At 53.4% G+C, this 25664-nt stretch overlaps 3 protein-coding genes across 3 annotated transcripts; 2 read left to right on the top strand and 1 right to left on the bottom strand.

The window, feature by feature from the left end:
• Nucleotides 1-449: 449 nt before the first annotated feature.
• On the top strand, nt 450-22217 carry MLPH (melanophilin). The gene is made up of 17 exons (XM_032189976.1): nt 450-522; nt 1329-1453; nt 3342-3563; nt 3681-3817; nt 5304-5342; nt 5923-6017; nt 6727-6855; nt 7978-8176; nt 9124-9287; nt 13394-13477; nt 15011-15202; nt 17052-17246; nt 18298-18453; nt 18557-18643; nt 18853-18910; nt 19587-19684; nt 22068-22217. Exons 2-17 carry the CDS (start codon nt 1344-1346, stop codon nt 22215-22217), a joined length of 2115 nt encoding a protein of 704 aa, XP_032045867.1. The 5' UTR covers nt 450-522; nt 1329-1343.
• A 41-nt stretch (nt 22218-22258) lies between these two features.
• PRLH (prolactin releasing hormone) lies at nt 22259-22799 on the top strand. The gene is made up of 2 exons (XM_032189975.1): nt 22259-22352; nt 22633-22799. The coding sequence occupies exons 1-2, from the start codon at nt 22259-22261 to the stop codon at nt 22797-22799; spliced, it is 261 nt and encodes an 86-aa protein (XP_032045866.1).
• Nucleotides 22800-24087: 1288 nt separating this feature from the next.
• RAB17 (RAB17, member RAS oncogene family) lies at nt 24088-25419 on the bottom strand. The gene is made up of 5 exons (XM_032189964.1): nt 25260-25419; nt 24884-25035; nt 24655-24780; nt 24284-24377; nt 24088-24194 (listed from the first exon to the last, which is right to left on the bottom strand). Exons 1-5 carry the CDS (start codon nt 25417-25419, stop codon nt 24088-24090), a joined length of 639 nt encoding a protein of 212 aa, XP_032045855.1.
• Between the last annotated feature and the right edge of the window lie 245 nt (nt 25420-25664).

The following is a 25664-nucleotide window of genomic DNA, read 5'->3' as shown; positions in this document are numbered from 1 at the left end:
GTGGGGGAAGAGTTTGCCTAAAATAATGTGGTTCCCAAGATTTATGCCAATCTATGGACCTGCCTCCAAGGAGCTGCCCACGTGATGTTTTTCTGACGAAACCAGCACTGTTCAGGGGTGTGGGCACTTAAGTATCCTTGTATTTTTAAATTTTGTTTTGTTTTATTTTTACATTTTCATTGCGTAGCAGGCCACGCGTCGGTGCATCCTTGTCCTTGCATCCCAACGGGTGCAAACCCAAATCTGAGATCCTGGCTTGCACCAAAAGGCCCTGGAACAGGGTCTTGTTGTGATGTTAATTGGCGTTTATTGACCTGCTTTGCTGTTCGGATTCAGTGGGGCTTTCAAATACACTTATGTAAGGGCAGCCGGCTCGCCTCTGCCCCTGCCAAAAACCTAATTGCTTTTGTGGGAGCACGTCTGCGCTGGACATCAGCGCGTGGCTTCCAGCGAGGCTCCTGTGTTCCTCCTCTGCAGCTCAGCGTCTCTAACAACCGCTTTTTCTGCACCAAATTCCTCCAGGTAGGGACTCGGAAATCCTCTTCTGGCTCTGTTCGTAGAATTTAGCCTAATCTTTGTTTCAGGAGAGTTGGTGGGGTAGAAAACTCCCTGCAAAAATCCTTCCCTGCTCCCACCCAGCTGAATGTTTCTCCCCTTTGCTCCTGCTGGCTTGCTTTTTGATAAGATACCTGTCAAGGGAAAAGAAGTGTGCCTAGCATTGCTCCGATGGAGATAAGGAAAGGGTTTCTTTTAATGTTCACGATCATTGTGCTAAAACACAATGTTTTACCCAGAGAGGGAACAGCAAGTATGATAACAAGACTAGCTTTGCTAATTGGATTATTGCAATTTAAATATATTCTTTCGCATATATGAGGTACTTAGCCTTTTTTTTTTTAATCCTGTCAAACCATCTTTTCTTGATAACTGTAAATGAGGGGAGCACCGTGCCCTAATTAGGCTGTTTGTTATGAGTGAAGCTCAGCTTCTCCTGGCCGCTGGGAGAGCAGCTGATGAACACAGGAGGCCTTTTTCTGGCATGGTCATGCTGGTGACAGCACCCCAAGGTGCCTTTTGATCCCCACACAAGGCTGTAGGTGCAGGATGGTGGGTTTAAGGGTCGAAATACAGCAAGGAGCAGAGGCTCGGGGGCGCAGAGGCAGTGCTGGGGCAGGCTGGTGGGACCCGGCGTGCTGGAGCCGGTCGCTCCGGGCGAGCTGGCACACCAGGGGATGCTCAGCCCCATGCCAAGCCCCGTGGCTTTCCTGCCTTTTTTCCCCCCAGGGAGGTGTTTTAAGCTCTGTGACGTGGCTGCTTTTGTCGCTCAGACTCGCCGGCGAGAGATGGGGAGGAAGCTGGATCTCTCCAAGCTGACCGATGAGGAGGCCAGGCACGTCTGGGAGGTGGTTCGGAGGGACTTCGACCTGCGGAAGAAAGAGGAGGAACGGCTGGAGTGAGTATCCACACCACGGGGTCTGGCAGATGTCGCAGTATTTAGTGTGGGAGATCGGTGGTCAGCAATTCAGTGGGTCCTGGGAGCCCATGGGGTCCTATAGGATCTCCGAGAAATAACTGAACCTGTCATCAGTAGGCTTAAATATGTTGTGTGTACCACTCTAGGAAAGTTTTAGGGAACCATAGGTTGGGACAGGAAAGCCACCAGAAGACCAAATAGATGTATGTTCATATCCTTACAAACAGGGCATTTGATAGAGATGATTTCTCCCCCAGATCACAAGGGGAGGGTGAGTGGCTGAGAGTCATCCTTTGCTAGGGATTTCCCCTAGGATGCTCGCCCTGGAAGAAATCAGCCTCGATTTCAGCCACAGAAGAAGCAAGTAGGTTTGAAATATTCCCCTTTTCATGAGATGCAGGAGGGCATGGGAGCCTCGCTGGCTTGCTGGTGCAATTAACTGGGAGATTTGATGATAGCTGGTAGGAAAACAGGTTCACCTGCCGGGGGGGGTGGCAAAACACGGCATGGCAGTGGGTGTCCTCAGCTCCTGCAGCTCTGCCCCTCCGTGGAGATGGACAAGGAAGGGAGCATGCCTGTATAAAATAAAACGCAAGGAAAAAGGGTTAAAAGTGCCTGTTTTCTTGAGCTATGTGTCTACAAGCTGGTTTGTAGGGCTGGCACAGTCTGCAGCATCATGGGTTTTCTGTTTGGGGCTTTGTTTTTGGTATCCCCATAGAAATGTACTGGTCAACGTTAGCACCGTGTTGCTAGCAACGCTGCTAGGAGGGTGAGCATCTGAATATCAAAAAGTAGACGCCCAAGTGGGTCTTTATACTGATTTTGTGTGTTCCAGAGCCTGGGTTAATGTAAGCTGGAACCGTCCCAGCATAACAGTGAATGGTGTGCTGGCAGCAAGCTGGCTTTAAAAATCTCCATGGGGAAAAAGAAAAAAATAAATCGAGCTGATCCCTAATCCCAGTGCAAGGATCTGGGGGGGCTGGAGGGACATGAGTGGCACCTGGCGAAGACCTGGCAGAGCTTTTGCCTTATGTTTTGCCTTCATTTCTCCACGGCAAAGCCCTGGAGGACAGTTTAGTGGTGGTGGAGCCAGCCAGGTACAGCAGAAACCCCGTGAAGCCTGCTGCTTGCTCGAGGTGTGTGGCCCAGGCTGATTTCTGCTCTGTAAAAGGCAGCTTCCAACCCTGCCTAGGTGGAAAACAAGCCTTGTAGGACCTTCCCTACAAGTCAAACAGCGTCTCGCAACCGTAGCCCCAAAGGCAAACATATTTGGGCTGGTGCAGAGAACAAACAGAGAGCCTTCAGGCAGAGCCTTCGGCCCATGCTCTGGGCAGGTGGGTGGAAATGTGTGTTTTGGCTGGCTCTGGCTGTTGCTGAGGGTCCCTCCTGCATGGGGACCAGCCTTGATAGCCAGGTCTGGTGGCAGAGAGGACATGCTCCCAAAATTGTTCCCATTAGCAGGGCTTTCACAGGAGCATCACGAGCATCTCTGCCAGCTGTGGCCAGAACCTCACTGCACAGGCACCCTGTATATGATATAAATCTGTGCTGAATTTAGCACCGAGGGACGGGATCAACACCTCTCTTAATTCTTCCTAATCTAAGATTGTAACCTGCTCTGAATCCAGAGCCTGGCTGCTTTGCTTTGGCTCAGCTTATTCAACCCCTGATTTGTCATTAATTAGATTTGCCCTCCAGCTGTTTTCCACAAGCTGTGGGGCTCGGGGTGCCCCCTGGAAAATCATTCCCTGAAATGATCGAGGGTTACGGAGTTTGCCACGTGAGAGGTGGCAGAGCTCGGTGAGATTACGTTATATTTCTGCCCACCACCTAACGCCTCTCCCTCTGCTTTGGGGTCTTTCTGCAGGGAGCTGAAGTGCAAGATCGACCAGGAAAGCAGCAAGAGGGCGTTCCTGACAAATCAGTCCCACCTCAATGAAACCCACTGCGTCCACTGCCTGCAGCCCTTCAAGTTCCTGCTGAACAGCAAGCGGCAGTGCCTGGACTGCCACTTCTACACCTGCAAGAGCTGCAGCCGCTACAACAAGAAGGAGCAGGGCTGGGTCTGCGACCCCTGCCGCCTCTCCAGGTACGGGGAGAAAATCTGTCTGGGGTCACTGGGGTGGCGAGGGAATTGGGGTGCTGCTGTTCTCCCAGCCATGTTATGATGGGACGCTGGCTCACCCTCTGTCCTCTCTTGGAGCAGGATTGTGAAGATCGGGTCCCTGGAGTGGTACTACGAGCACGTGAGGTCCCGATTCAAGAGGTTTGGAAGCGCCAAGGTGCTGCAGTCCCTCTACGGCAGGCTGCAGCCAGGGCAGCGGGACAACTCGGCATTTCTAGGTGAGGGCGAGCACCGGGATGATACCCCCGAAACCTCAGGGTAGGAAGCCTGAGCTCTGTCTCCAGCAAAGATTAATTCCCTCGCCTTGCCTTGCATTCCTCGGGCAAGGAATTTGCTTATCAGACGTGCTGGCTGCCCGCAAACAGCCCCCGGGTTTGCTCCGTGGGAGATATGATGGGTTTTGAGCCCTGTGTCGGCGGCGAGGTGAAGCCATGTCTGTCTGGCGTGCACGGCCAGCAGGCACGGAACCCGCCACGGCCACACCAGGCCCTCGGGATTTTTAGGCAAAACACCTTCCTGCTGGGGAGTCTGCTGAGGGTGAGGAGTAAAATGTGTCCTCGCAGGAGAGGGGAATTGACAGCTGTGGGTATCCAGCAGCGTGCGTGTCAGCAGGTGGCAGTGATTTTCAGGCTTTTAACCCATCTCCAGCATCCTCTGCTCCGGCTGTGACTTCTGCCTGCCTGGCAAAAGCAGCCCGAGCAACCTCCAGGTCCGAAAAGCAGAGGGTGGATGGGGCCAGCACTCATTTTTCCCAATGATCTAACAATTTTTACAGGCTGTCTGATGGAGCTGTGGCACAGACAATGCTGTATCCGAATTAGCAAACTGCCTGTCACAATTTCTGTGTTCTTCTGAGCTCTGTGGACCTTCAGGATTTCTAAGATTGGTCTGACAGTGTATAGACATGTTGAAAGCTGCTGTTAATGCACTGTTATTTACTGGAGAGCTGCTAGCTGCCATACAAACAGCTGCTGCACTGCTTTGTCCGTGGCCTTGAAAAGCCAATGTGGATTTTATTCCCACCTTGAGAAGCCCCAGAAAACTCTGCACAAATACCATCAATCTGAGCTGATTCAGGCAGTCCAATCGTTCTTCTGTCCAGACCACTTGTGGCAGAGATATCAAAGAGCATGGAGGATAGAGACAGCAAACATGAAATTAAAGGGCTGAGAAACAACTTACACAGTGTGAGAATTCATCAGACCACAAAACAAGGACAACCCTAGGGAAAACCAGCTCCTGTCTGAGGATAGCAATGCTTTAGACTTCTTTAAATTGAGATTCTGCCTTCTTTTTCACAAAGGCAGACTTTTTTTTTTTTTTTTTTTTTTTTTTGTCATTGCTTTGTTAACAAGGCTTGACCCTTGAGGAAGCAAGAACATCCTCACAGGATGCTGCTTGCAGAAGTACAACACGGTGCAAGGAGGATAAATTGTTTGCTGTGGCTACCCCTCCTGCTGCATTCCCAGCCCATGATGTGTTTCATTAGGACTGGGGAAGTGATGGCAATGAGCTTTTTGATTCTTTTTCACAAGTTCTGTCTCCGAGTACGTGTTTTGTTCCCTCTAAAGAGTCTTTTCATGACTGTGCCTTGTGGTGGTTAGAGACTGAGAACTCCAGTGAACTGCAGCTCTGAGTCTCGTTCTGTGCAAGCAACCTGGAGAAAATGTATTTATTTTTCCCCAATGTTTTCTTCTCATTTAGGTCTTCACGACAGAGTTTACAGCCTGCCAGACATAAACAGTAAGTTGAAAAGAGAATTGCAGCGTGCAGCTTGCAGTTCAGGAGAGGCTGCTGCTGTCTCCTCCTTTTCCCAGCCCCTGGCTGTGAACTGCAGAGCTGCTGGGACAAGGAGGATGTCTCGCCACTGCTCGGCTCCTGCCTGCAGTGCACCCAGGGATCTAAAGGGTGGGTTCTGGCACAACTGGGATTTTTGGTTACAGCCAGACTCGAAGCTTGCCAGCGCTCATTGCGATCTCAGTGCGTCTACGTTGTATGCTTAAAGCTGGCTGTGTTTGTGGTGAACACGCTGAATTTGTGGGTAGAAGTTGTGTTTGTTAGGAGGAAAGGGTTGGTCAACTTTGCCTTTTGATAGGATGAGAGAAATCCCAGTCCCTTCCCATCCTGTGTCCCCTCCCCTTTTACTCGTGCAATGCCCGTGCTCTGGCGTAGCGTGCCAAAACCAAATTAACAGAGGGAAGTGTTTCTGGTGTGGACTGCTTCATCCCAGAGGAGAAGCAAGGTGCGATGTGGTGGGGACTCACCTGCCCCAGGTGACGGGTGCTGAGCTCCCCTGCACAGTGTGCCACTGTCCTCCCTCCAGGTGAATGCCAGCTCCGTGCCGGCGGCAGCATCGGGGATGACAGTGATGATGAAGATGATGCCCTTCGTGGGGCCGAAGCAGAGTGTTACAGCAGGGTAAGCCTCTCCTTCTGCCACCCCTTCTGCCTCACTCTGTGCCTTCGACTGCAGCTGGCCTGCCAGAGGTGGTGGTGGCTTTCTGTTCCTGCTAGGGAGTGTATCTGTCCTTGCAGTACGCGTGAAACCTTTCCTTGAAATGCTGTTAATGTTACATACCTCCTGTTACACACACACCATTCCAGCCTACGGTTACGTGCTGCACTTCACACCCTCAGTACTTCAATTTTCATCTACCCTTCTGAAGTCTTAGCGGCTTGTCCAAGCTTCTCCTGCCCCAAGACAGCCAAAGACCTCACAGACATGGGGAGATCTCACCCACAGCATCCCTGGCTGAAGGCAGAGGGATGCTGCAGGACCCAAGAGTAGCTCCTGGACCTCTCTGAGGGGTCAAATAGCTCAGCTTGCCCACTGAGCCTTTATAAACCAGGAGAGAGTCTCTCTCTGCCTGTTGATGGCCACAGTCCTGATCCAGAGCTGTGTAAGTCAGGAGCCTGCTTTTCCTTGACTCCAGTATAAGCATCTGCTGTCCTGTACACCCGGCTCCTTGCAAACGGGATAATCCTGTGGCCAAATATTCTCCAGAAAAGTAGGAGCCTTGCCTTGGCCTGTGCACAGGTTCAGGCAGACTGAGGAGACGAGGGCTGTTTTCTTCAGGACCAGCTGTGGTTCACGCTGAGTTCTCCTTTCTTGCACTTTCCATGCTAAGATGCGCAAGACAAAGCGCCTGCTGTCTGTCCATCCCTTTGATTTCGAACTGGACTCGGAGTACTCTTCCCAGTCTCGCCGCCAGTCTGTGCAGCTTTCTCCAGCACCAATCAGCCCAGATGGCTTCCAGGTACTGGTGGGGTGGTGGGGTTGCTCTTCTGCCTCTCCTCTTCCTCCTCACCACCTCTGCCACCTCCTCGGCCAGCTTTGCAGCTGCATGGTGGTGCTGAGAGGCGGCGGTGCTGATTCTCCCCAGAGCCCTGCTGTATCCTCTCCCATCCCATTGCCAAGTTAGGACAGCTGAATGGAGTGGGATGGTCAGTCAGATGAGATACCAAGAGACTTTCTGCATCTCCCCCTTCAGATCCCTTGGCTGATCTCTGCAGGCAGCTGTTTCCTCGTGTTGTTGTAGGGCTATGGGACACTCTAATTTCCAGCTAGCTTTTGGAAACTGAACATTCACTAGTCAAGGGACAGAAAAAAAAATAAAAAACAGCCTGCTCTCCTATCATACCATCTAGTCTGGGGCTGTTTTTCCCATGTGGTGGCACTGGGGATGTAGCGTTTGAGTGTCAGCCCCACAAGAGGGGCGCAGAAAGGAGCCCGGTGCACCCTGGAGGCAGCCGTGTTATCAGGGCCCCACGCCTGCTGTGCTAGCACCCGGGTGCCTGACCCCGGGCTGTGATAATTTAAACTCCGCTCCTAGCTAGAACTAGGATGTTCTGAGACACGTCACAAAGGCTGTAAAACAAACAGACCAACAAAAAGCCAATCCACACAATTCCACGTAAATTGATACGAGTTTGGGGCAAGGAAGTAGATCCATTCTTTCATTACCTAAGCCTGCCCTTGTGCTGCAGGATTTAACATCTAGGGAAGGCTGACCTCTGCCAAGATGATCCGAATCCAATCTATCATTTGCAGATATGTGGAGCAGAAGCTCGTTATTATTTTAGTAAGAAAAAGGCCATGGTGTTTTAAAAGAGTGGATCTTAGGGACCAAGTTTTTTTCTGCCTAGCTGCAGCGACTCTATACCTATTTCTCATAAAAATTAACAGTGCCCCCTGGCAGTGATCCTAAGTATTGCTCAGTGTTGAGCAGCAAGGTTAAGAGGCCTTTAAGCTGGGTTGTTAAAAACTGGCATTATAAAAGGTCAGCCCATGCATGTATTGGAGGACAAAGCCAGGAACTGCTAGGGAAGGGAGAGAAACCCCCACTGGCAGCAGCCCGGCATCAATCCTTGCCTCTCAGTCCTTCCCAGGCTTCCCCAGCTCGGCTGAAGATGCCCCCCAGGAGCACAGGATGGAGGAAGCAGGTCTGGCAGCAGTCTTCCACCACATCTTGCAAGAACAGGAACAGCACCCAAGCCCTCCAGAGCAGCTCTTCAGCACAGAGGTTCATCTCACCATCAATTCGCGGAGAAGGAGCCTGGAAAGAAATACAAAACCTGGTAGGTGTGTGGGGCTGGACTCCTCCTCGCTCCTTCTGGGGAAAGGTGGCTGCAAGAACAGTTGGACCAAAATGCAAATGGCTTTTTTGAACAACCTGAAAGTGACTAAAAGGCTTGAGTGTCAAGACAAAATGCCCATCTGCAGAAGTGATATATATATTTTTTTTTTGCACAAAAGAATCATCTGAAGTTATTTGGCTGCAATGGGCTGGTCTTGTCCCCAACAAAATCCTGGTCGCTGGCTGCACAGGCAGGCTGTGGGGTCTGTGGTTTATAAATACCCTAGCAAATGAGGGCACAGAATTTGCCTTTTATTACCGCTGTCTCCTGTTGTGACAGCAGAGCCAGGAGGACTGAATGCCATCTTTTGCATTACAGGCAGCTGTGGCACATATCACTCTGGGTCTCAAACTGCCTGGCTGTATTTTCCAGTGTTTGGCTTCCAGAGCACTGGGAAACACTGGATAAACCTTAATCTGTACCATTTAAATTCCCACTCTGAGCCTGTCTGGGTTGTTAAATCAGCAGGGCCCTCAGGTTTATTAATTCCCTTTCCTGCAATTGTTCTCATCTTATTTGAAATCCTCCTTTAAAAGGTGTTGGGTCTGCTCTTTTAAATGCTCCCTCCTAGGCTGGTACCCCTGAGATAAATACCTACCAGCACTTCAATGCATGAAGTGCAGTGTCCAAACCTGGACTGCCACAAAATCAAAAACTCGTTGTCAGTTTTTGGTTTAGGGCACAGCTGTTTGGGGTGCGAGAGGGTGAGGATGATGCTCCTTGTTCCCAGCTCCACCTCAGCAGCTCTGCTTGCAGCTCTGACAAAGGACAGAAAGAGTAACCTGGAGAAGGGACTGGTTATTTGTTTGTCTTAGGGATGGGACTGATGTCCAGGAGTTCGTATGAATCTCTGGGATCTTTGTACTGAAGCCTTCTCTCTCCAAAAGGCAGCCCCTGGGGTGAGCAGCCCCGGTCCCCGTACTCTGCAGACATGGACACTTCTGACGAGGATGTGAATGGAGCCCAGAAGGTCCCTGCCTACCTGCCCCACCACGTGAAACGCCGGAGCAGAGCCTCCTCCCAGGAGAACATCAGCCACTCGGGAAACCAGGTATTGAGCGGGCTGCAGAGCCCCTTGCGGGACCACGGCTGTGGCCAAGGCTGTGTTGCCACAAACCACCCTTGTTATCTGCCAGGTGTGGCTCAGAGGTGAAGCAGACCCACAAATAACCAGAAAACACACAATACATTTGCACAAAGCCATTGTCCCCTTCCGCAGAGGTGCAGTTTGGCACCGGCGCCTGCCAGGTGCTGGCCCAAAAGGGATTGTAGCTCCCTGCATGCTCCAGATCCTTCTCTCTGCAGGATCCAGGGGAGAAAGGAGTGTGGCCATTACACTTTGCCAAGCACGGCGGTGGGATGTGGGATGACCTAGGGGCTGGCTTGTCCCCTTGTCACAGCCGGGTGGCACCAGTGAGATGAAGGCCCAAGGCCCCGCTCTGCCCCCAGCGCTGTGGGGACCTGCAGAGGTGGCCATGACATGGGAGCAGGCTCAGGGGCATGGAGCTGCATTTAGGGCTTATCCTTCCCTCATGGCGAGGGAGAAGAGTGGTTTCTCTGCCCCGTTAGCATTACACAGGAGCACTCTGGACCTTTCGCAAGGCCTCCTTCCAACCTTCCTCTTCTGCAGCCATGGCTGGGAGAAAGCCAAGTGCTGGCGTTTCCCTTTGTACGCGCTGTTGTTGCAGTAACAAGCCTGCCTTCAATGCTGTCAATTCTCCAGTCTGTCCCTGTTAAACTGCGAGCTACCTATAGTTTTGCGTGTCCCCTTTCTTCAATTAAATGTGCAGGGGCTTTATGATCAGGTCAAGGCTTGGAGACGTAATCAGCCTCGAGATCCTTTTCTTTCACGGTTTGGAGTGTTCCAGCCCCAGCAGGACTGGGTCAGGCCGACCTGCCACGTCCCTCCCCTGAATGAGAACAGGGGAACAGTCTAGAGAAGGGTGTCGAAAGGGCTGCGAGCTTGTGTTTTAATTGTAAATAAGGACTTGCAGTCCTTGACGCCGCCTTTGAGAAAGGTCGGCGGTGAGAATGGTAAAGCCTCCCTCAGCCCTCTTCAGCAGCAAAATGCACGGTGCTGCTTGACTACACAGATATATGGGGAAGAAATCTGCTGGTCTCTGCTTACAGGGGTGATTCTGCCATCCTTGACCCTGCTTTTGGCAATGCGTCTGTAACCACAGCCATCCCTCATCACCATGCTTCGTGTGCCTAAGCAGGGAGAAACCTTTCCTTTCCTTCTCTTTCTCTCAGCATACGTTCAAATTAGTGAATGTGCTTCGTTTTTCAGTCCCCAGTAAATGGAAAAACCTTGGACTGGATGTCCTTAATGAGACCACGGTACGTTAGGCATGAAATGTGCACAGGGCTTTGCAGTGGGGAAATGGGGCCAAATTCCTAGCAGTGCCTCAGATGACTTCCTTCATCGCCTCCGCAAGCTCTTGCTTAAGCACGGTCCAGTGTGCTCTGTGTTTTGCTCCATCACACCAGTATGAAGGCTGCTGTGGCACCTCATCACCCTAATGGTTATGAGACATCTTCTAATTCCTAATTCAGCCCCATTTGTTCTTATGCCAACACCGTTCATTAGCTTAAATAGCTCTTCATCCTTCCTGCCCTTTATGCCGCTGATGCATTTACAGCTAGCAACCGTGTCCCACAGAGCCTTCCCCCAGCCCAGCAGGAAGAAACCAGGCTCCATGCTGGCCCATTAACTTCGGAACAACGCACGTGTTGCTGTCACTGTTGGCCCAGGAGAGGCCTGGTACAAGCCCAAAGAACATCTTTCAAAACTCACAGCTAGTTTGCAATTCCACAGCAGGCAGGAAGATGCAGGTTTCAGTGCTAGACGGCTCCCAGCTGGTGGTTCAAGACATTGGACTGTGCCATGTAGGGTCCAGAAGCATCTTTATGAACACGAGTTAACCCGGTATCGCATCCCATAGCCTGTTGCTTCACAGGCAACGTTTTTCTGGCAGACACCTTGTTGTCTTTTGAAGGTTTTGAGAGATGGAGAGCACATCTCTTTACCCTGTGTCACTTCCACATCACAGATGAAAACCCACTTCTCTAAAACTGCTGTGGGTGCAAGTTCATCAAAATTGTGTTTGATCTGAAGATCTCTTTTGCTTTAACTCTGGCAGGAGCGTGCTTTTCAGTCCCTAACAGAAGAAACTTAAATTTTCTGGTAACAAAACCAGAGATTGATACTAGCCCTACAACTCCAGGAGCTGCAGGTGTTGAAATAAAATCCAAAATGAAAAACACAACTCTTAAATCTGAGACTTGAAAAGAAGCCCTGAGCTGGGAAAAACTCATTCACACACAAAAATGTTTGGTTTCAGCAGAGGCCTAGGTCTTGGTCCTGAGCAGGACCAAACCACAAGGAAAACCAACTCTTTTACTGTTTGGGTCTCTCCCCAAAAGCCATTCTGGTGCACTTAAAGGGATCTTAATTCTGGATTTCCAAAGCTGTGATGTCAGTCTTAGGCTGCTTTTCCTCTGATTCCTACAATCTGACTCCTTCATTTTTACCTAAAGCTTCTATTAGGTGTCTTGGGTCCCTCGCAGATGTCTCCTGGTTAGCTGAGAGGCTGGAGGCTGCACCTCTGCTAAAATAACCTGTCTTCAGTCCCAAGGAAAAAAAATGCCATTTGCCCTAGCTGATGTCTTGCTTACGGGCTGTGATTTATTTTGGTTTGTTCATTTAAGCTTTTCAACAGACCGGTGTTCAGCAGCCTTTGAGCACTCCTTGTGTTGCACAGTGAGCACCAGGCATAGGAACCAGCCTGGCCTGTGAGGAAGTGTGAAAAAAAGGCTCTTCATCTCCTGTCTTCGTCAACAGCAAACCCTGCATTATGCTCTGACCTCTCTGAGCTGCGGTACGGATAGCGCAGGTAGCACCAGGTGCTCAGTTCACGTTGGTCTCCTCTTCTGAGCTTTATGGTCCATTGCAGACCTCTCATTGTCACCAGAGTGGCACAAGAGTCAGGCCCAACAGTACTAAGAAACCACTTACAGCTGGATTGGATTGCTTCCTGCCTGGAGGCTTAATGCTGCTTGAGGATGCATTCAATCCAGGACGGTAATTACCGTGCTCTGCTCTCCCCAGTGTCAGGTTTTTATGTTCATCTTCACTTAAGCAGATGCAATCTCTCCAAGCTGTTGTGAGGATCTAATTAATCAAACACCAGCAAGCACAAAAACTCAGTGAGAGGATGGAAATGTTATAAAAACAAAGCAAAGCCCTCGCATCCCTTTGTTGCTGCATTTACTTATTGCATTTACTGCTCGCTCCCTTTTGAATGGGAGGCAGCCACTCAGAGCACGAGTAATGTGGAAGATGGTGTTTTATCTATGTAAAACGGGCAATATTTTTCATCATTTGTATTTTATTTGTTTTGATCAAAGGAGGAAGACTTGTTTTGGAAGAAAGCAAAACTTGCATTTCTAAAGGAAGAAGAAGAAAAAAAAAAAAAAGCTTCCTTTTATGTTTGCAGTGATTTAACCACAAAAATTTGTCATGGCTCTTGAGCATAGAAAGCAATTTCTCTTTGATTTCCAGAATTTTGTCTGTCTGACTCCTCTCCTGGTCACTTTTTCAGCTGGAAGAGGAAGGAAGGGAGACAAGAGGGGCGAGAGTCTTGATAAATCAAAGCACTGAGAAGCGAGAAAATTTCAAAGTGTTTTGGGAAAACTTTCAGTTTTACGTTTTCTATCTGGGATTTTTTCATTGGAAATTCCTTCCTCCCTCCCTCTTCCTCTCCCAGTGCTGTATTCAGCAGGGGGCAGTGGGGTAGTAGCTGCATGAAAAATGTCATAGCAGGGAGCGAAAACTGATGTTGAGTTGAATTTGGGGCAGTACAAAAATGATGGGAAGAGAGTTGGCTGTGTCACGTCCCGATGCCTCTGGACATCAAGGGACACTCTGGGGCTGGTGGTGAGGGTTTATTATAGTTTATTATATTTATTTAGTGGTTTATGGAGTAAAACCTTCTCCAACCCTCCTCTCCTGCTGTGACTTCTTTGGGGAGCCCATGGTGGTGGTGCCTTGCTCTTTTTGTTTTGCTGGTTGCATGTGCCCTGGGCTGTGTTCCCACCACCCTAGCAGTGGTGGCGGCTCTGTCCTCTACTCCTTTTCTCTCTCCTTTCCTCTAGATTCATGAGCTCAACAAGCGCATGTCCGCAATCGAACGCATGCTGAACCGCTTGGAGGAAAAAATCCTGGTGCACTCTGCCGAGGTAACAGGGCAAAGCTGGGGAGAAAACGTGGACGGTGCCCGTCCCTTCCCCTCCTATCAGCTGGTCCCCGTGCAAGCTTCTGCTTTCCCTGCCCCTTCTGCACGAGGAAAACAACTGGGTTTTGCTTTGGTTCTCTATTAAACGCTAATTTCAAGAATATTTAGAGTAAGAGAGCAGAGGCAAGAAGGCTTTCTGTATCTCCTCTGGGCTGCCCTTGTCTTACTGTGCCATCAGTCTCAGAAGAAAGCAGCTAAATTAAGTTAAAGTTGGGCAACGATGTAGAATCTGTGAAAACAGAGGCCACTTAACATTGATTTTGGGTTTCTAACTTTAGACTGCGTGCTTCTCTTTTCCTTCATGTGAACCCGTTAGGATGAGGTGCACTGGCCACAAATGGCTCAGTAGTGATAATTACAGAGAAGTCCCCCAGGCATCTAAAAAACAATACAATTTCTTATTCTCTCTCAAATTTTGAACGGGGACAGCTGTTCAGTGTTTCTGTCAGTAAATCCAGCCAGATTTAGCAGAGCAGGAGGTGTGCATGTTTGCAGGTGTCACCAGGCTGGCAGAACTGCAGCCATCAGCAAAACCTCCAAAACATGGATTTGATCACCTAACCAGAACACCTAGAATGGTCTGAGGTCTAGAAAAAATTATATATGGGATTCTTTAAATGCCAAGTGGTTTAACCCCAGGAAAGAAAAGATAAGGGTGAGAGGGACAGAAGTATCCAAGCAGGCAGAAAGGTGCTTCAGGGAGAAGTAAAGCTTTGTTTCCATGTGTGTGGCAGATCAGGGTAGAGGTAATGGGTGTAAGCTGCCGCAGGACAGCTTTGGGTTAACTATTAAGGGAAGCTTTCTAGCAGAAAGGATAGCAGGGCCCTGGAATAGGTTGCCTGGGAGAAAGGTTGCCTGCTGCAGATGCCATTATTCGAGGCTGTTAAGAACAGCTTAGACAAAAGCCATCAGGTACGATGCAGGTAATTGTATTCCCGTCTTCACTCGAGGGACAGCGAGTTCAGTAACTTCCAGAGATCCCTTCCAACCGCAGCGAGTTTAATGGGTTTCTTCTGCGGGTAAAATGAATCGTGTGTAATAACAGGGTCGCGTGGAAATACGCCCTCTATCCTATGGGAAAACGTGCTGCCTGGTTTCTCATCGCAAACCGGAGCACCTAGGGGCTCTGATGCGGTACAACCAGGCTCCCCGGGGGGATGGTGGTTCGCACGGCTGCTTCTCTCAGCCTGGTGGATCTCTGGGTTGTTGTGAAATGCTCCCCGTGGGCCCCAGATGGAATTGATTTTGAGGAGGACAGCCTAAAGTTGCTGGTTTGCTCCCTGCCACTTGTGCCCTGTGAAGGAGGTGGTGGGCAGGCCTGAGGGATGTGGGCATGGGGTGCTCCTGATCCCCTTTGGTGCTGGACACCCGGCTGATCTTGGTGAGGGTGTCTGGAGACAGATGCATCCCCATGTCCCCACAGCAGACCCTTGCACTTACACGGCTCCCTTCTGTCCTTTCCCTGCTCTCCTTTCAGTCTCCAGCCCCAGAGCCCCAGCTCGATCCTGATGCTGAGGAAGAGGAGCTGAAGAGGAAGCTGCAGGAGCTAGCCAGCCACATCAGCGACAAAGAAGTTTCCTCCGAAGAAGAGGAGCGTGAAGAAAAGACGCGAGTGAAGAAACCAGAGATGAGCTTCTCCAGCGATGACATGGCCAGTGAGGCTCGAAAGGTGATCCATGCCCTCCTCCCTGTGCTGTTCTGGGCTCCACCTCCGGTTCCTTCCTCCCTTGCACCATGCCAACGTGCCTCTTGTTTCATCCCACACCTCCCAAATCAAAATTTGGGGTCCCAATTCCACTCTACTGGGTCAGTGTCACCTGCACTTAGAGCACTGTGCTACCTCCCATCGCCTCCTGCTGCCAGCAACAGGAGGAGAGACCAATTGGTGCCTCTTACATTGAAGCCCAGATTCTCTGGATCTGCCCTAAATTCTGCTACTTTTTGCCCAAAAGGCAGCCCTGAAGCAGGGAGGATGCCAGCACGCTCATCTCAGTGGGGTCAGCTGGGCAATACAGAAGTCACCCAGCTCAGCTCCGAAGCAGAGACCCAGCTGAGTTACAACAGCCCAAGTAAAAGCAAATCTGCCAAGGGAAACAAAAATCCAGCTTTTTGCATCACAGTAACACTTTGAGCAAAAACATGAAATACCTGTTTGGGACATTGAGTTCAAAATGACTGCAGTGATGTGTAGATGGAGCAGTTTGGGTTAAAGGCTGTGGCAGCATAGATTTTTTTTTAACAGCAACCTTTCTTACACTTTCCTGTTTCTTGTTAGAGGTATTTATGAGGGTGTCTCCTGTTAGAAAACAAAGTGATGATCCGAAAGAAACTTGATCTGCAGTTATCAGACCAGAACTCAGAGTGCATTTATCAGTGGTGGGCGCGAGCCTTAATTAGCATCAGCACCCTCTCAGTCAAGAGCCAGGTTTGGATTTTGCTTAATTCTGAGTCTTTTTTGTGCAAATCTCCTGTGTAGTCGGGAAGGAGCCTTCTAACAGGGGAAGGCTGCAGCAAAAGCAGGCATTCCTAGGGGAAAACGTGAAGCTCGGTGCCGCACGGTGAGGGCACCATAAAATGATAAAAGTGCCAGCAGGACGGAGCGAGCTGGTTCTCCGCAGAGCGGCTTGCCTGGAAATACGTGCGGCTGTAAACAAAACTGTTTGTCTTTGTCTCCAGCGCACACATCACCCCAATCTCCTTGGTTTCTAGGGAATTATCAGCCGAGAGAGAGATGATGAGTTTCTTCGGTCTATTTTTACACGTGCTTTCTGACTGATCGAGCGACGGGGCTAATGCAGGCAGTGCTCACGAGCATTACCACTGTCAGCGCTCCTTGGGGTGGGAAGAGAGGGCACGAGCCCCAAGTTCTGGCCCCATGGCAATGCAATACTTTCTTTTTTTGTTATTGACATCCATGCTCAGACCCTGTAAAGCTGTGTTAGGCCTCACGCTTTTCCAGTGCAGCACCAGAACCGGCCATCCTGGGAGGAAAAAGGGTGAGAGGATGGCATGGGTTTCCCCGGCAGAGTAAAGCTGTAAGGCAGAGCTGTTGCCTTCCCCTCCTGTAAAGCCTTCAGGTGGCCGGATGCTTTGGCTGGCCAACAGCTCCATGGCACCACTTCCAGGCAGGGAAAGGTCCCTTGGGAACCTCTCTGAAGCCTTCCTGCACCACGGGGAGCTGGCCCGGCAGCAGCTCTGTGCTAATGGCAGCTCCCCACCTGCGTTTCGAGGTGATTCCCTTTGTCACGCCGTCCCCAAGGAAGCATGAGCTGAGATCAAAGCTCTTTTTTAGCCACACTTCCATCTCTGCTGGAGAGCCCTTCAGGAACAATGCGAGCCCTTTAATTATCTCCGTCTTTCTCCAGCTCCCAAAGGCCCAATGCCCCTTTTACCCTCTCTCACACTGTTTCTCACACCATCAGCACACATTAAAACAATGATAATTTTTAATTTAATTTTTTCTCACTCCTTCCTTCTTCCTCATCGCCCTCCACTTTGGCTGTGCTGGGCTTTTGCAGAGGTCGTCGGCTCAGGCTTTGAGCGAAATCACAACTGAAGTCCTGAGAGCCATAAATGCCACGGAGAAAGCGGTCCGTGAGTCGGTGCATGGAGAGAGCCAGCACAACGGGCCCTGTGCCCCCCTCGGAGGGCAGCATCCCAGCCTGGAAGGTGGGAAGGAGGTGGCCGAAGTGTACCGTGAGCTGGAAGAAAATGTAAGGTTCCCGAGAGTTTTCTGGGAGCAGGGTGGGAATGCAGAGAGCCTCCCAGATTTCTTGCTTAGCCAGCACAGTAAGGGATTGGAGAGGTTGCGTGTGTGTTCCCCATACGTGTATGAAGATCCTGTGATCCTCCCGTGAAAAACGGGGAGGAGATGCCGAGGAGGAAGGTGGAAGGAGCATGAGGGACCCATGTTCTCGGCCTGTGAGAAACATGGAGGAAAAAAAAATAGAACTGGAGGAGCTGGACGTGCATTAGCAGTATCAAAGTTTGGGGACTGTTCAGCAAAATGATGGCCAGAACCCACTTGGTCAGCTTATGTCAGCGCGTGGGGACAAATTAATGTCTCCTAAATTGCGTTGCTTGGACTCGCACCCTTGTAGTAGCCAAGGAGGAGGTAAGTGGCAGTAAAAGCCATGGTTTTATGAGGGGAGATAGTTGTGCTCCTCTCACCCTCTTATCTAAACAGCAAAGTCAACATGTTGCTTCCTGTAGTGGCCGCGCATCCCTGTTCCACACCCCATAGCTCATCTTGGCTTGGCCGTGTTGCGCTCTACACACGTGTTTCCCTTCCTGGGTCTGGCATCATTTCTGCACACCCAGAGCAGTTCCTGTGCAAAGCTGCTCAAAACCAGCCCCCCAAATCCTGACCCAAGCAACCCAGCCACACAAACACCCTTAAAAAAGAAGGACCAGATTTGGAGCATCAATTTGCCTCCTTCCCAGCTTGGTCATAGGTGCCTGTCTCCCCTCTGGGCGCATGGCATGAGGATGCTGATGTTACCCAAGGGGGTCATGGAGTTTTGCTCCTTCTTGTATCCATGTCGAGCCTTTTGCTGCATCACCCAATTGGTAATTGCTCTCAAAAAACCTCGGGAAGGGAGGAAATGAGATGAAAAGCCCTGCCAGAACTGAGCGGTGCTGTCAGTGCTGCGAGGCAGGAAGGTGGTCATAAAACAACGGCAGGAGCTGTTGTGTCTGGGGCTGAAGAGGAGGAAGGTTAACTTGCAATGTTGTGCTTTTTATTTTTTTTTTCATGTGTTTCAGGTATACCTGACTGCTGGGAAGACGTACCAGCTCGAGACGACCCTTGTGGAGCTTGAGGAAGGGGCTCAGCACAGCGGCACGACCGACTCGGAGCTGTCGGAGCTGGAGGACAAAGTGGCCTCGGCAGCCGCTCGGGTGCAGCAGGCAGAGAGTGAGGTGAGGGCAGCCCCGAGAGCTGGTGGCAGCAAACGGAGCCGGCTGGGAGTCTTCCAGGCCCTGCCCATGGGGGTTTGCTTATTTATTTTTTCTCTCTTTAAAGATATCGGACATCGAATCTCGAATTGCGGCCCTGTCCGCGGCAGGGCTGACCGTGAAGTCGGTGGAAAAGGCGAGGAAGAGCGGGCAGGTGAGTGCTGGGCAGGATCATCCCAATCCTGAGGGGTCTGTGCTCGCCCCTTCATCAGCACCTTCCCTAGGCGCGTATTCTGTGCCTCTGTGAGGCATTCACCTCCCCTCTCGAGAGGACTTGCTTTAAAGTTGTAGAAAGGCAGCCTCTGGGGTGCCTCGGTCCCCCTGTCCCCTTCCTCACCACTGACATCTCCTCCTCTCTTGCAGGAGATGTCCGGACCGCAGTTCCTCAGGAGGAAATTCCACAGCCCCCTTGATATCAGCGGTAAGAGCCGTGGCCTCGGGGGTGCTCGGTCACCCATCCTCCAAATTGCTTCATCTGTGGCACCCCGGTGGCCGTGCCACCAAGGGTCTCCAGTGACCTGGGACCTGTCCCAGCAGCTGGGGTGGCCGGGGGTGGCTTCATCCTGACTGCTATCAGCGAGGGCCGCTAGGAAATGACTTTTCTATTTCCCTCTTATCTCGCCCCATGAGCTCACAGGCAGAAAGAATGGTTCTTCGTCCAGATAACGCCAAATAGAAGATGAACAGAGGAAAAGGGGAAAAGATCATTTAATGCAGAGAGGGAATCGCACTTCCCTACAAGTACAGACAATTTAAAGTTCAGTTCCCCAGGCTGGGAGGTGGCGAGGTCCCCTCTGCCCAGCTGCCCTCCTGGTGGAGAAGGGCAGCAGATAAGGGCAGCGCAGGGGACACGTCAGCCCCATGAGGAGATAGAGGGATGCTCAACCAGGCTGGACGTCACCAGGCGAGCATAATCCCCTCTGCCCAGGCTGGGTGATGGGATGGCTCCATCCCCTTTCAGGTCAAAGACTCGTAAAGCAGACCCACAAAGGCAGAAACTGGTGGCAGAGGAAGGGCGATGATGACCAGGTGCCCTTCCTGGTGCCTCAGATGATCACAGAGCCCTACTCCCAGCCTCACCTCTTCTTTTACCACAGGTCCTGACGACTCCTTCGACCGCAACTCGGCGTACCGCGGCTCGCTGACGCAGAGGAACCCCAATGGGAAGAGCAGGAGGGCAGAGCGTCTCTTTGCGGTACGTGGCCGGCCACGCAGCCCCCCTCAGACCCCCGGGGAGGGATGGGGAGCACGCTGGCCTCATCCCATGGGGCAGGGGACGAGCTGAGGCCGTGCTGTCGGTGCCTTGCAGAAGCCCGTGATGACCCACCTGCCCTGAGGAGAGGGGCAGCCTCCTGCTGACGACAGGAGACCTCAGCGCAGAGCCTCGCCGCCTTCCCCCAGCGCTTGCCCTTCCTCCTCCCGCTGCCGTCTGCCCCTGGAAGCCCGGCCGGGGGGAAGCCAGGACCCCAGCAAGGACCCCAAAAGAAGCAAGGGTGCAGGAGCGTGGCCGGGTCCTCGTGTGGGGGCACACATCCGCGGGGCTGTGGCTTTGTACAGAACGCTGCCCTCCTCCTCCTCCTCCTCCTCCTTCTCCTCCTCCTCCTCTTCTTCCTCCCTACCTGCAGGGAGGTTTGGTGCCACTCTCCCCGCGAGGTCACATCAGCAGCTAGCAGAGCACAGGGGTTCCTCATGAGTCTCCCTGAGGTTTGCTGATGTCCCTCGGGGGCTGTGATGGCCCTGAGCTCCTGCCAGGTGCCAGCAGCACTGGTAACACCCACTCACCCCAAAACCCAGACTGCTCATTTGCCTCCAGCTGCTGCTTCCTCTGGCTGGAGGCTTTGGGGGAGATTTTTGCTAAAAGCGTTGGTTCAGTACCTGCTGGTCAATGCCCTTCACCTTCACCGTGAATTCCCAAGCACGTAACTCAGCAGCCATAGAGACTCCTAGCAGTCCAGAAATGAGTCCTGCAGTCACCCCGGGGCAGTCTTGTAAGGCTGGAGCCTGGAAACTTTCCCACTCCAGCTGCATCAAAGCCAGTTTCCTTTTTTTCAAATAAAAATCCTGGTGGCCTGAAGTTCAAAAGATCGAGCCAAGCTAAGGGCTGCAGGTGGCCCAAGGAGGCTTGGGATGGTATTGATTGCTTGTTCAGGCTGTAGTTATCCTGTTACTCGCTGGTTTCCTGCCCTGTCTGCCCGTGTAGATGTTATATATACGTACACTAAGTCATCCAATAAAGCCAATTTTGTGTCCAGAACCTGTGATCGCTCGCTGCCCCACAGTGGGGTGGGGGAAAGAACGGGGATAGTAAACTGGGAACTCGTGATTGGAGGTAATATGGACAGCAAAAGGGACAAAAAGTGTCCCTGTGTCCTGGCTGTGTCCCCTCCCAGCCCCTCTGTGGTGTGTGACTGTCCCCAGAACCGTCTGGCCAGCACCTTTGCTGTCCCACCAGTATGGAGACGTCCCCATTTGGGGACATTCCTTGAAATCCTGGCAGTCCCATTTTTTCCCCAGGTGGCAGATGCATGTTCAGCGCCCAACCATCCCCCTGCACGGGCAGGAGGGGGGGATCAGCCCTCGCTGAGCGCAGCACAAAGATTAAAGAGATTTAACCCATTTCAAGCAGTTTTAAGTGCCGGGGATGAGCCTGCTGGTTTCATTGTCTGATTTCCCAAAAGCAGCACGTGGGAGGGGGGTGCAGAGCCTCCCCCCCTAAACGAGGGCAGGGTGACGGAGGGGAAAACGTCCTCCCGTGCAGAATAACGTCACGTCGAGGACGCGGGGATTAACATATTCCCCAGCTATCTGCCTCGGCCGGCTGAAGATAAAATTATGGCCCCTTATGAGTCACGAAAATCCCTTCCCTGATTTGATGAGCGCCGAGCGCAGGGGGCGGCGGGGAGGGGAGAGGAGAGGAGAGGAGAGGAGATGCCCCGGCTCTGTCCCCGCCGGGGCTGGCCTCTGACATCAGCACGAAACCGGGCATAAAAGCGGCGTCCTGGGGGACTCCGGCTCGGAGGGTGAGCGGGACGGCACCGGGCACCTCGCCTCGAACCACGGTAAGTGCTGGGGGCCGGGAGCACCGGGGGACGCGAGCCCGGCGTGTCTCTCTGCCTTTGCCACGCTTTCATCCGCTGGGTGACGGCTCCAAGGCGCTGCTCTGGCCCCGGGGATTTGCTTTGGTGGGGTTTCCAAGGATGGGGCCCATCAAAGCCAGCGCTGGAGCTGGCAGCCGGCTGCTTCCCCCCGCCGAGCCCTCCCCAGGCTTTCTGCAAACTTCTCCTCCGCAGGCGTCGCTGGGAACAAAGCTGCCGAGCTTTGCTCTGCCACCCTCACCCCGGCAGGTGTCTGCAGAAATAAAACCCATCGCCCAGCCCGTGCTGCCCCGCGGGGTGTTCATGCTCAGGCACCGACCTCGCTGCCCGGCTGGCACCCCACGATGCGCCCCAGCAAACCCACGTGCCCGCGGCCACGCGATGCCGTCCTCACCTCCGTCCCTCTCTTTTTTTCCAGCTCCCCCTGGGACAGGGATGAGCAGGGTGCTCCGTGCCCTCTGCATCCCTTTATTGTCCCGACAGGGCTGGATTTCCCCAGGGCCACCAGACGGAGGGGACGCGCTGTCTCCATCACCACCTGGAGCGAACCCCGCGGTTTTCTCTCTGTCCCACCGCCATCCCTTTGCTCCCGCAGCCACCTCGGGGATCGCCGTCGCCGTGTCCTCGGGCTGAGCCGTCGTAACAGAGGGGGGGAAAAAAAAATCCTTCTGGGGATGAAGCTGGGGGCCGCCTGCCTCGTGTGCCTGCTGCTCGCCTGCCTGGCCCTGCCCGCCGCCAGCACCCGCGTGCGCTCCATGGCAATCAGGAGTAAGGAGAGCAGCAGTAAGGGACTCCCCCGAGACACCCCCAGCGCCCCGCACCCCCAGCCCCTCGCCCTCAATCCGGGGGGGACGGAGGGAGGGGGCCGGCGTGCAGGTTGGTTTGGCCTTTCCGCCAGCCTTTAGCACCTCTCTGTCCCCTTTGTCACCCTCCCTCAAGGTTCAGTCCCCTCCCTCGGGGAGGTGAGGGGGGTGCAGTGCCCCGTTATCCCTCCCTCCCCCCAAAAAAAAATCGCCCTGATGCCTCCTGGCCTCTCGTTGCCTTGCAGACCCGGACATCGACCCCTCGTGGTACACCGGCCGCGGGATCAGGCCGGTGGGGAGATTCGGGCGACGGCGAGCCCTGGGAGAAGGCACCCAGCTGGGGGGGGGCGGCTTGCGGCCAGCCTGTGCCCCTCTGCGCCCCCAGCCCCCCCGGCGGGAGCGCAGCGCCTGAGCTGAAGATGGGGGACCCCAATAAAAGCCCTTCTCCTCTCCTCCTGCCTCTCTGCTCCGAAACCGAGCGCGTGGGGAAGAGGGCTTTAGGGTGGGGGGTGGGGAGCACAGGATGCGAGCCCAAATGTTGCTGATATCACCTAAAATTAAGCCCCAGGGGCCCCCCACCCTGCTTTCTCAGGTGAATCCTCTGGGGTCCCCGCACCAAGCCCCATTTTGTGGCATGGGGTGAGCACGTGGGGTCCCATCCCTCACCCTCTGCCCCCCCTCCCCAGCATCCTCTCACAAGTTGGACCCCCCCCAGCCCACTTTTACCCACTTTTTACCCAATTTGGGGGTGAGGGTGATGGGAGTCCCCACAAGCAGCCTGAGGGGAGGGGATGAGCACCTCCAGCCCCATCCACTGGGAGTGGGGCTGCTTGGGGAGGGAAGGGTTAATCTCAGGAGGGAGGGGGCAGGGGGTGAGTGGCAATCAGCCATTCACTAATTAGCTGCCTAATTAATGGAGGGGATTTAGGGAGGAGGCAGCCTTGGGTTTTGTTTTTTGCTGGGGGGAGCTCCCATCCCCTGAAGTGGCTCAGCACTGGGAGGCGGTGCAGGTGGGTGCTCCTTTGTGGGGTGCCCCTATGGGGGCACGGGGGGGCTTTTGGGGCCAAGTAAGGCTGGGCAAGGGGTGCTGCAGCTCTGTCCCCTCCACGGGAGCATCCCCAAGGGTGTTCACTGCCTTGTGGCCGAGCATTTCCCAGGGTTTGAGAGTCACTGTGCACCCCAAAAAACAGCTGTGGTGTCACCCCATGGGCAGGGTCCCCTCACCCTTTGGGGGTGGAGGAGATGAGAGTGTCCTGCCTTCCCCTATAAAAAAAACCACAGCAATTTGGGCAGCTGCTGCCGGGCTCTGATCCCTGCTACCTCCAGACCTTTGTGGTCCCCACCTGCGTGTGGATATGGGGGTTCAGGGAGAAGGAGGCGGTGAGGGCGACAGGCTCTTTATTCGCACCCATATGCTAAAACCCCATTACAATGGGATGGGATCCTGGCCGGGCTGGTGGCAGCACGGTCCCTGGGACCAGCAAGGAGGTCACCCCCATGGAGAAAGCTGCTGTGAGAGCCTGGCCCAGGACCCCGTGCGTGCACCACGTGCGCTCTCATGGAGAAGATGACGAGGAAGGTCCTTGGTCTGTGCCATCCACGTGCCACCCGCTGTCTTCTCACCACCAACGCCGAAAGGACGAGGTCGGGTCCCTCCTGTCCTCCCCAATGCCATGTCCCGTGGGGAGCCCATGGCCCCTTCACACTCGGCAGCACCCCGTCCTTGCCCTGCTCTCCCCCAGGTCCACGTGCTGCCCGCGGTGCGGGGCCGGCGCCTTCTCCGCTTCACGCTGCAGGAGCTGAAGGGCTGGGGGGGAGCAGAGCCACAGGGCAGCACCCCCTGCCCAGGGGTCCCGTCCGTGCCTGGGGGGCTTCATGCTTCCCCCTGTGTCTTACCTACGGCCATAAAGACATCCTTTACTTGGTGGTTGGATTTCGCCGACGTCTCCATGAAGAGCAGGCTTCTGCTCCTCGCAAACTCTTCGCCCTCCTGGGAGGAGAAGAGCAGAGTTAATTCCCCTAGCCCTGGGGGCATGGGGAGACCTCTCAGGGGTCAGTTTCTCCCCCATCAATGAAGTTTGGGGGCACAAGGTGACCATGACAGCCAGGCTTATTCAGAGTGCTTGGGTTGGGTAAGAGCAGCCGAAGGTCCTGCCATGAAATTGCACCAAGAAATTGCCTGTAAATGCATCACTGACCTCTGAGAGACCTCCTTTTGGGGGTGCCCAAAGGCCCTTTGGGGAAAGGGGGATGAGGCAGGTGCCCACCTCGGCCGGGACCTCTCTCTCCTCAGCCAGGTCCGTCTTGTTGCCCACCAAAGCGATGACGATTTCGTCGTGCAGGAACTCCTTCTCCAGCTCCTTTAGCCACTGCTTCGCTCTGCCAAGCGTTTCCTGGGGAGAGACAGCAACACCACGGCTCCTAGAGCTTTCTGCCCCACCAGTGGGGTGTCTCGGGGCAGCATTTTGGTGCTGAGGGGCTCAGCACCCCCCTCACCTTGTTGGTGATGTCGTAGACGAGGAGGGCGGCGTGGGCGCCCCGGTAGTAGAGGTGGCAGACGCTGTGGTACTTCTCCTGCCCGGCCGTGTCCCAGATCTCCAGCTTGACTGTGGCCGACTCCATCCGTATTATTTTCGTGAAGAAGGAGCCTGAAAGAGAGGCAGGATGGGGCTCAATCAATTGGGGTAAGCACGGAGAGATTGGGGCTGCTGCCACGGGGCTGCACCCAATTCAAGGTTGGGGATGCTGCTGTGGAAACTGGATGGGTTTTCATCACCCCAGCAGAAGAGGTTGGTTGCTCACTCCCGAAGCTGGCAGCAAACGGGGGAAGCAAATCCACCTTGGGGGTAGGAGGGGGGAAATGCTCACTCACATCCCACGGTGGGCAGCGACTCCTGGAAGTCGTTCTTCAAGTATCGGTAGGCCAGGCTCGACTTTCCCACCGCCGTGCTCCCCAGCAGCACCACCTTGTAGATGTAGGTGGGACAATGCCTCTCCAGCGAGCCGCCTGCCGCCCCTTCCTGCACCGCCATCTGCAAGGAAACCAACCCAAAACATGCCTGCAGTGACCCCAGGTCCACCAGCTGAGCATCCCACATGAAATCCCTACTGGTGACAGTGTGGTGTGACCTCAAAACGGCTTTTGGGGGCTCTCCCACAACTCAGCAAGTCCAACATTGTCCAAAAGAGCCAGTTTTAACACCTAAACCCAGCCCTGCCCATGCCCAGTTGGAGTTTGCCCAAGTTTTCCCTTTTCCCTCGATTATTGGAAGTATTA

Source organism: Aythya fuligula, chromosome 6 (assembly GCF_009819795.1).
Source record: "Aythya fuligula isolate bAytFul2 chromosome 6, bAytFul2.pri, whole genome shotgun sequence".
In the NCBI taxonomy this organism is placed as follows: domain Eukaryota; kingdom Metazoa; phylum Chordata; class Aves; order Anseriformes; family Anatidae; genus Aythya; species Aythya fuligula.
The sequence above is the reverse complement of the archived record's forward strand: the minus strand, read 5'-3'. Positions and strand labels throughout refer to the sequence as shown.

Excerpts from the sequence above, each read along its gene's own strand:
- RAB17 (XM_032189964.1), bottom strand. The coding sequence starts at position 25,419 with ATGGCGGTGCAGGAAGGGGCGGCAGGCGGCTCGCTGGAGAGGCATTGT. Across the intron at positions 24,378-24,654 it reads AGAGAGAGGTCCCGGCCGAG|GAGGGCGAAGAGTTTGCGAG; the intron begins GTGGGCACCTGC and ends TTCTCCTCCCAG. Across the intron at positions 24,195-24,283 it reads GGATGTCTTTATGGCCGTAG|CCCTTCAGCTCCTGCAGCGT; the intron begins GTAAGACACAGG and ends GCTCCCCCCCAG.
- MLPH (XM_032189976.1), top strand. The coding sequence starts at position 1,344 with ATGGGGAGGAAGCTGGATCTCTCCAAGCTGACCGATGAGGAGGCCAGG. Across the intron at positions 6,018-6,726 it reads AAGCAGAGTGTTACAGCAGG|ATGCGCAAGACAAAGCGCCT; the intron begins GTAAGCCTCTCC and ends TTCCATGCTAAG. Across the intron at positions 17,247-18,297 it reads ACCGTGAGCTGGAAGAAAAT|GTATACCTGACTGCTGGGAA; the intron begins GTAAGGTTCCCG and ends CATGTGTTTCAG.
- PRLH (XM_032189975.1), top strand. The coding sequence starts at position 22,259 with ATGAAGCTGGGGGCCGCCTGCCTCGTGTGCCTGCTGCTCGCCTGCCTG. Across the intron at positions 22,353-22,632 it reads GCGCTCCATGGCAATCAGGA|ACCCGGACATCGACCCCTCG; the intron begins GTAAGGAGAGCA and ends GTTGCCTTGCAG.